Source organism: Sus scrofa, chromosome 7, assembly GCF_054392235.1.
Source record: "Sus scrofa isolate SSC_HxYL_T2T_F1_AM1 chromosome 7, Sscrofa_HxYL_maternal_Yorkshire_Landrace_v2.0, whole genome shotgun sequence".
NCBI classification, from domain to species: domain Eukaryota; kingdom Metazoa; phylum Chordata; class Mammalia; order Artiodactyla; family Suidae; genus Sus; species Sus scrofa.
In genome coordinates, this window is record NC_139389.1 from 60,966,963 (window position 1) to 60,976,244 (window position 9,282).

Here is a 9,282-nt window from a genome sequence, read left to right on the forward strand (position 1 = left end):
AAAAAAAAAAACAGGAAAAACCCTGTATTCATATGGATAGCCCATAGCATTCTCTCTCCTCTGACCCATTTAGCTTCCTGGTGAGAACCATCTTCATTATCTTATTTTACTTTGTGCAGGTTCAGATTGACCCCTACCTGGAAGATTCTCTGTGTCATATCTGCAGTTCTCAGCCTGGTCCTTTCTTCTGTCGTGATCAGGTGAGTCCCCTGGGCACTTGAGATGTCTGTAAAGCCCCCACCCTCAATTTAAGATCGTCTTGCCACATTCGTCACATGGAATGTTGAAGATCTACTGGTTGTCTGAGAGCAGAGAAGACGCAGCAGTAATGTTTGCTGATGGTCAGTCCAGAGACACACTTGGCCCAGAGCTGTTAGGAAAGCTCATTGAGTCTTGATGCTTCAGCTATCTCCTTGCCTGGGAGGTTGGTGTACAGTATTGGCACTAGTGCTCATAGGTGGTGTTTGAGGGTGATAGGCGCCCAGGTGGGTGTAGTCAGCAGTACCTACAAGCCAAGCACTGTTGTTCTAACTGTAAAGCCTTCTCGATTGATTTTCCCCTTTGCAAGGAAGCCTTCTTGATTTACTTCTGAACCTCTGGACTGTTTTGATATTTGTACCTACTTGTACTCACAGTTGTCAGAAGCAGGCAGAAAGCAGCACAATAGTTTTTGTTGAGTATTTCTGGGTGAGAGCACAGATCTGGATGCATTCAGACAGTGCTTCTTATACTCATACCAATGTATACTACGACCTGAGGATCTTGTGTGACTGCAGATTCTGATGCGGGGGTTTGGAGTGTAGCCTGGGATTTCTGGTTTCTGACAAGTTTCCAAGTGGTGTCAGTGTTGCTGGCAACAAGAGAAGTTTGGGCCTGTTTGAACACTAGCAACGTGTCCATACTTAGTGATTTTAGTAGTGGTACTATCACTCAGGTGTGGAGACTCTGGGTAGATTAGTTAATCAGAGACTGCAAAATGAGAGTGTGGAATAAGTTTGGGTTGCTAAGTAAAGCCTGAGAATAAGTATCTCTCTGATCAGATTAGCCTCTTCTAGGCTTTTGTGTGTCAGCATCATTCATGGATAATCCCCATTTTCAGATAATTGACTGGAAGTTAGTAGCTTGCCTGAGTTTACACAGCCACCAAGAATGTGGGGCTGGCACTGAGGTCTGTGCCCAGTCACCTCTCAACACTAAATGTGAAGAAGAAGCCACTTTGCCTGACATTAAGACCTGAAGTCACTGTCTTTAAATGTTCTCCCATGTTAGCAGCTGTGACATACAACTGCTCTTACAGAAGGTGAGAAGGTTGGGGACTGGAAGAGCAGCTGTGCTGGTGAGAGAAGATGAGGGAAGCTGGCTGGTGTCTGTACACAATTGGAGCCCAGCGTGTTTGTGTCAGGCACCTGTAGAAACATAGACAGTGGATTTGCTGTGGTCGGTCAGGTGTCTGTGTTAGGGGTGAGAACGATCTCCAGGGCCATCTCTTCTAGCCCCACAGAGGCCATCAGAATCCCCCACCCCCTCTCAGGTGGAGCAGACAGCTCATATACCTGCCCTTCTGGCTGGTGCTGACACAGGCTGGCTTCTTTCCCTTTTTCTCCCTTCCACCCAGGTGTGCTTCAAGTACTTCTGCCGAAGCTGCTGGCACTGGCGGCACAGCGTGGAGGGCCTACGCCACCACAGCCCATTGATGCGGAACCAGAAGAACCGAGATGCCAGCTAGAGGAGCTGGCCCTGCCCAGTGGCCTGTGGCGCCCAAGGCTGGCAGGTCAAGCCATAGCCTGCACCACCTGCCACTGGCGACCAGGGAGCTGGCTTCCCGAGGACAAGGGAAAATCGTAGTCACCTTTGCACTTGCTGCATCTGTCTTTGTTTCTGCACTAATTAATGCACAATGAGTTTTGTCGGGTTTTGTTTTCAGGGGGTGTGCCAGGGCAAGGACCCTCTGGCTCACCCTCCAAGCGACTCTGTAGTTTTCCCAGATTTTAGTTTTCTCATTTTGCGGATGAAAAGCAAAAAAGAAACTACGTGTCCAGGAGGTATTGACACGAGCCTACATCTAGGTTTATTTATTAAAAGCGCTTTTTTACATTCCTTGCAATACTGATGGTGATGATGTGCAGGTCTCATTGGTTTCATTCTTGCAGTTGCCATACAGTGCCTTTCCATTTATTTAACCCCCACCTGAACGGCATAAACTGAGTGTTCAGCTGGTGTTTTTTACTGTAAACAACAAGGAGACTTTGCTCTTCATTTAAACCAAAATCATATTTCATATTTCACGCTCCAGGGTTTTTACCGGTTCCTTTTTACACTCCTTAAAACAGTTTTTAAGTCGTTTGGAACAAGAGATTTTTTTTTTTCTTTCTTGGCAGCTTTTAACATTATAGCAAATTTGTGTCTGGGGGACTGCTGGTCACTGTTTCTCACAGTTGCAAATCAAGACATTTGCAACCAAGAAAAAAAAAACCTTTTTTTGGATTTGAAACTGGACCTGATAAACGGTGTTTGAGCGGCTGCTGTATATTGCACCTTCTTAAGTTGCACTTATGTGGGGGGGGAGGGTTGATAGAAGTTTTTAATCACAAAGTCACAGGACTTTTTTTCTTTTGTAAACTGAGCTAAAAAGGGCTGCTTTTTGGTGGGGGCAGATGAAGGCTCACAGGAGCCCTTTCTCAGAGGGGACAAGTACCCTTCCCTTATTTCTTTCATTTGAGAAATGTATGAACCCACAGTTGCAGTTGACTAAAATGCTACTGGAATTTGAAAACTTGACTTTTTCTTTAAAAAAAAAAACAAAAACAAAAAACAAAAAAAAGACTTGCCCCTCTTTGGGAAGCTGTGTGCCAAAGAACCAGTGTCATAACCTCCCTCCTCCCTCCTGCTGAGTTGCATCGTTGCATATCCCAGCTACTCTGTGGGTTTTGTGAAGCTGTGTGTGAAGTCTCTACCTCATTGTAGTATATGCAGGCAAGACTGCACTCTCCTACAGATGTGTGGAGTAAGCTGTGGTGTAGTTTTTTTGGCACATAATAAACACGTTGCAGCAGAGTTCTGGTTCTGTCTCTGTGTCTGCAGTGTGGGAACAGGGGGGCAGAGGGGTAATTAGGTTCCAAAGTAAAAACTTATGTTTCCTTGGATTTTCTGTGGTGGTGGGGCAGTGTGGAAGTCTTGCCCCTGTAAGTCGTTCTTACAGGCAAGAACGTTTCCATGGCCAAATGCATCTGGGAGGCATCTCTCTGGTAAGTGGGTACTTCTAGTCCAAGTGTGTTGAAAGCCCTCACAATTAAACTTCTTGGGGCTCCTCTTCCCATAATCCCAGACCCAGCTTGGAGAAACTGGAGGCATAGCTCCTCAGTGGTCAGCACGAACCGATGGTTCTCAGCTTCTGTAAGCCTCAGAGCTCATTCTTCTTGACAGGCTACCTGTGCAGACCCAGATCCTTCCTGAGATGGAGTAAATTTTTGCTCTTCTGCAGAGAGCTCTATCATCTAGACTCTTTCTCACAGGCTCCCAGGATTTGTGAAAGGGTCTACTGATGATTTTTTCAGGTAGGTTGTGTGTGCCTGGGCCTGATATTGGAGTGATCCTTTGAAAGTTTCCATTTTAATCTGAGGTGGAAGGAGACCTGCATACTGAAGCATCTGTTGGGTGAGAGGTGCAAGAACCCACTATTGTAGCTGGTGAGGAGTCCCTCAGCCAAGAATCAGTGGCCTCATCTTTCATTTGAGACCTGGCCGGCATCAGCTTAATTTGAAGTTTGCCTGTAAATTCAATTCCTACAGTGGTCTTGGAAACTCAGTTCCTATAATGGTTTTGGAAGAGTCTGACCTTCCCTTTTGGTATTTTTTTCTGAGAGCCATCTCCTCTCCCCTTTGTCAAGGTGCTACTTTCAGGGCAAGGGCTTGATGTCCCTCAGCCTTCCATTCCCATTCAGTTTAAAGAGTCTGATTGGACTGCCCAAGGTGACCAGGAGATGAGTTGAGGGATGACAGCCAGTGCCCACTAACTCATCCAACTTGGGCAGCCACCTCTTAAGTTGGGTGGGGGCCTAGAACCCACTTGAGCAGAGTTGCAGAGAAGGAATAGGGTACTCTCTAGGCTAATGAGGCCATCAGAGGTCTCCTGTGCTGCTGGCTTCAGAAGGCCTGGTTTGTGGATGAGTATGGCAGGAACAGCCTGAAGAACAGTGGTGGTTGGAGGAGCTGTTTTAGTTGGGAGAACTGCAGGTGAACTGGGCCCTTCACTTAAATATTTGAGAAATTTACTTTTTGCTGGGCACTGTTCAAGGGCAAAACAGCTCTTACGGGTACAGAACTCACTCTTGGCTGGGAAAACAGACAAGTCACTGTGACATGTGCTAAGAAATACCAAAGCAACTTTAAAAGGATAGCAATGCTAGGAATTCCCACTGTGGCACAATAGGTTAAGAATCCAACTGCAGCAGCTTGGGTGCCTTTTGGGGGTGCAGGTTCAATTACCAGCCTGGCATAGTGGGTTAAAGGAGCTGGCATTGCCACAGCTGCAGTGTAGGTCGCAGCTCCAGCTCTCATTCAATCCCTGACCCAGGAACACCCCCCCCTTTTTTTTTCATTTTTGGCCTCCCTGAGGCTTGTGGAGTTCTTTGGCCAGGGATCAGATCTGAGGGTGGCAACACCAAATCCTTAACCCACTGTGCTGTGCTGGAACCTGAGTCCCAGTGGCTGCAGAGACACCGCTGATCTCATTGCACCACAAGGAGAACTACTGCTGCGCTCCGTTAAAAAAAAAAAAAAAAAAAAGATAGTGATGCTAAAAAACTAAAAGGGTAACGGTACTACTTTATATAAACTGTAGGGAAAGCCCCTTTGGTATAGTGACACCTGAGCAAACGACTGGGAAGAAGTGAGACAATTCTCTCCCAGTTGCACCTGTGTCTAACCTACGCAAGGTTAGACAAGTCTCTGACCCAAGCACTGGGAGGCGGCCCTATCCCGGGCGCCATCCGCATCCCCTCACTTTTCCTCGCTCCTGCCTTAGCTAGAGCTCTTAAGCCTTCCTCCTTCTCCTCGGCCTGTGAAGAAGAGATGTTCAACTCCTAGTGTAGAGCACTCCGGCGATCTAATCACAAGAATCGGGCTTGAGAAGCCTGCCCAAGACAGCCTTAGACGTGGCTGGAGGTGGAAGGTAAGCTCCACCCATCAGGGGGAGGCTCAAGCACTCGCTCCGCCTACTGGACGGCGGCTCCGGCCACACTTCCGCCCCGCTCTGCCAGGGGTCGCTGTGGTTCCCTGGAGGCGGCTCAGCAAGTCCCAGGCTAGGCGGAAGCGGCTTTCTGGCCTGCGCTTTATAGGCCTCTCTTGTGCTTCCTGTTTCCTCTTTTACCGAGAACCCGCCAAGATGGTAGGTGTTTTGGCTCAAAGCTGCCATCCCTCCAATCCTCCTCCATCCGCCACTTTCCACCGCCCCCAGCCCGCAGGGCGGTGTGCCGGGGCCTGTGAGGCCGAAGCCTCCGTGGGCCGCTGGTTTCCGCGTTGACCCGGCGCTCCAGCCTCACCTGGCTGGCCCTCTCCCGGGCTTAGCTCCGGGCCGCGAACCCCGCTCCAGTCAGGCTGTCCCCGCGCTGCTCCCGGAGGGGCACCCTGAGTCAGGAGTGACCCTGTCTTCTCCACCCGCAGGGGCGCGTTCGCACCAAGACCGTGAAGAAGGCTGCCCGGGTCATCATTGAGAAGTACTACACGCGCCTGGGCAACGACTTCCACACCAACAAGCGCGTGTGCGAGGAGATTGCCATTATTCCCAGCAAGAAGCTCCGCAACAAGATCGCAGGGTGAGTTGGCCCGGCCTTCGGCTCCCGCGCCGGGTGGGAGATGCGGAGCCACGGCCCCGCGGGGCCGTTTGGGCTCCGATTCGGGCGGGGCGCTGGGGGTGTGCATTTGCCGGGTTTCTTGCAGCGGTTGTCTTGTGTTCGCTTTGTGTTTGGCGGCTTGACGGGCGACGGCACTTGACGAGGTTGGCCACGGTCGATCCCTGGAAGGTTGACATTTACAGTAAAGGACAACGAGATTAAATGCTCAGTTGTGTAGATTGTAACTCGGAGGAAAGAAAATGATTCCTGGGAGAGAGCAGGAAAGTTTGTTGGGAGGTTTTAGTAACTTGGGAGAGTGAATTTGCATAGAGGATATAGGACCCCGAAGGGACCGGCGTGCCTGTGTAAGCGGAGCTGCGTGTAGGGGTTGGGTGTGTGCAGGAGATTCAGAATCAGGGCTCCTAAAATGGTAAATCCTCTCCCTTCTCACTGTGGAAAGAACTAAAACTCCTCCAGAGGTTCCCTGTACCAGTGGGAGCCAGCGTGCCTTCTCAGTGTTCCTGGACATTTGTGCTTTGTAGCTATGTCACACATCTGATGAAGCGGATTCAGAGAGGACCAGTGAGGGGTATCTCCATTAAGCTGCAGGAGGAGGAGAGAGAGAGGAGAGACAACTACGTGCCCGAGGTAAACTTTGTAGATCTTTCTCTGGGCCTCTGGTTCATCTTAGAAGATAAAACAGTGTTCCTGAGAACCATTTGAGATACAAGGTTTTCAAGGAGACCTTAGCTGAGTCTGAACTTGCCCCTGATCTACCTGCCTGTGTGTTAGTTTTTGTTCTTCCCTGTTGGGCCCATGTGAGTTCATTCTCTTTTACACATGAGGGCCTGTAACGATGCTGCTTTGGTGACTTACCATGTCATCTGGTTTATTTGCTCTAGCATGGTATTTCTGAAGTATAAACCCAGTCTTAAGGTTTTCTACATAGCGAACTTGTGAGATCCCGTTCTGTCCTCTTATGTCCCCTGTCTTCCCCCCTCACCCCACCACCCTTTTTTTTCCTCATTTAAGAATCTTGGAGAAAAGGCACGGAAAGTGAGAGATAACTCATTGCTATTTGGGGCCTGCCTTGTTCCTTCTAGGTCTCAGCCCTGGATCAGGAGATCATTGAAGTAGATCCTGACACTAAGGAGATGCTGAAACTCTTGGTAAGTGTTTGCTGAATTCCTGAAGTAGGGCGCCCCTGGTCACCATCAGTAGCATTCTCTCTGTGATAGGTAACACTTACTGAATCCATAAAATACATCAAGTATTCTCAACATTCTTTGTGCGTTGTTTTCCTTTTTCTCACAATATCCTATAGGCATGTCCTGTTAATTACATTTTATAAGATGGTAATTGCAAAATTAGTAGGTGGCAGGAATGAGAATTTCATCCATACTGCTAACCACTAAACTAGACTGCCTCCAAAATGGGTTTAGCTTGTTACTGTAGGTTCAGTTTGCTTTTCTCATGAAGATAACTCCCAAATCCAGTGGCTCTTCTTCTCAGGGCACTCCTTCTTTCCTGGCTGGCTTCTCACATTTGCCTCCCCTTGGTTCCAGCCCTGGTTCTTTTCTCTGCCTGCTTTCCTCTGTGTCTGTATGCTGACCCATTCCAGTCACCTGTGGTCTCATTCCCAGTTGCTGATGGGGCATTTCTTGAGTGGTTCAGCTGTCTTCAATACAGTTTTGATGTGTGTCTTTTCAGTGGCTTATCTTAGTGCTGAGGCAGTTTGAGGAAAATGAGCTTCAAAGTCCAGGAGGCAGTTTGTGAATTAGAGCAACTTCATTTTTCCTTTTTATGATCACTGGTTTTTGAGGATAAAATGGGAAATTAAGTTCCAGGTATGTGGTGGGCTATTGGATGCTTTGCCCCAGTCACTGAGATTGAGCCAGCTTAAAGGCAGGCCCTGACCTTGTCCTTCCTGAGGCTGCTCCTGGAAATGAAGTGGCACTTCATGCCTTAGACCAGTGATTCTCAAAGGGCCAGGTTTTGCTTTCCTCACTCCCAGGGGACATTTGTTAACATCTGGACACGTTATTGGTTGTTACAGCTGGGAGATACCAGCAGACATGAGTGGATGGAGGCCAGGGATGCTGTTAAATGTCTTAAAATGCACATGACAGCTCCCTAATGGCTGTTGGAGTATAGTGTCCTTCAGATCTCAGATAGACCACCTTAGGAGTTTATTGCTCTGGGGTGGTGGAGAAGAGAAAGCTCTCTGGTTTTCTGCAGGGTCCCACCAATCTGCCCCAAGCCATTGGAGGCTGACAAAACCATGGCCTAATGGTAGTACTGGGACTCTGACCACAGATCTCATGGTATAGCCATACTAAGTCCATTTTTTTTTGTTATTCCAGGACTTTGGCAGTCTGTCCAACCTGCAAGTCACTCAGCCTACAGTTGGGATGAATTTCAAAACACCACGTGGAGCCGTTTGAGTCTTTCTGCTATGCTGTAATATTTTGAATAAACCTCAGTCAACAACCTTGCCTGTGTCATCTGTGGGGTTGGGTGCCAGTGGAACTAAGGGCAGGAATTCTTTCTCAAGGGAAAAGTGTTCTAAAGAAGAGTGGTCTGCAGTGTGAGCACTTGTAAGTGGCCCCCGGGCAGTGCCTATACAGATAATGGATGTGTTCAGAGGCCTGAGCCTGAAAACTGCACTACTAGTTTGGTTGCCAGCTCTGTCTTGCCTGGTCCTTGCAGGCCCTGAGCATTCACTCTGGCTTCAGGCAGAAGTCAGGAGATGCCTTTGCCTCCTTGCCTTGCATGCTTCAAGTGTCCATGTCTCTCCCGGGTACCCACAATTTGAATTAACCTACCCATCTTGAGAGGGTGACAAGGTTGGAGGTGGGGCCAGTGGTGTTCTTTGTCTCTATCCATTGTTGGGCCCAGTACCTGGAGCATAGGGGAGTGTAAACAACATGTGTGTGGAGGAGCATTAATGAAATAACATGTCATCTTAAGGGGAGGCAGAGCACACTGGGTAGATGGATCTGAGCTTAGGGGTCTGCTGAGGCTGTTAGTCCAGTTGTCTGTGTTGGGTGGGAAGAATGGTTATACCACTGGCGTGTTTGTGTACACGTGCACATGGATCTCTGCAAGGTAGTACCAGTTCACATTTTGCCTCAATTGCTCTAAATTCTATATATAGACACGATTTTTTTCTTTTTTTGGCAGGGAGGGGGCTGCACTCAGCATGTGAAAGTTCCTGGGCCAGGGATAGAACCCATACTACAGCAGCTGCAGTGACAATACTGCGTTCTCAATGTGCATCAAGGCAAGCAAACTCCCACATGCTTTTTTCTGATCCATTGAGGTGCCCTTTTGTTACAAATGTCAATTTCCTAAGAACTGGAAACTTCTTAACCACAGATCAATGATCAAAATCAGGAAATGTAACATTGATACAATACTGTTTCCTAAATCCATAGCCCAGAGTCAATTTG

At 48.3% G+C, this 9,282-nt stretch overlaps 2 protein-coding genes across 2 annotated transcripts in view; both read left to right on the forward strand.

Moving 5' to 3' along the window:
* Positions 1 to 1,726, forward strand: part of CPEB1 (cytoplasmic polyadenylation element binding protein 1) — a gene marked incomplete at its 5' end in the record, with an annotated part of 53,360 nt that extends 51,634 nt beyond the window's left edge. The window contains 2 exon segments of the mRNA NM_001097510.1: positions 120 to 200; positions 1,616 to 1,726. Coding sequence (NP_001090979.1) covers positions 120 to 200; positions 1,616 to 1,726 — 192 coding nt within the window.
* A 3,933-nt stretch (positions 1,727 to 5,659) lies between these two features.
* RPS17 (ribosomal protein S17) lies at positions 5,660 to 8,321 on the forward strand (the record flags this gene model as incomplete). Its single annotated transcript, NM_001001634.1, is given in 4 exon segments — positions 5,660 to 5,812; positions 6,373 to 6,478; positions 6,934 to 6,999; positions 8,194 to 8,321. Coding segments are annotated over 4 exon segments (406 nt in total), but the record flags the coding sequence as incomplete, so codon positions are not given.
* Positions 8,322 to 9,282: the final 961 nt, after the last annotated feature.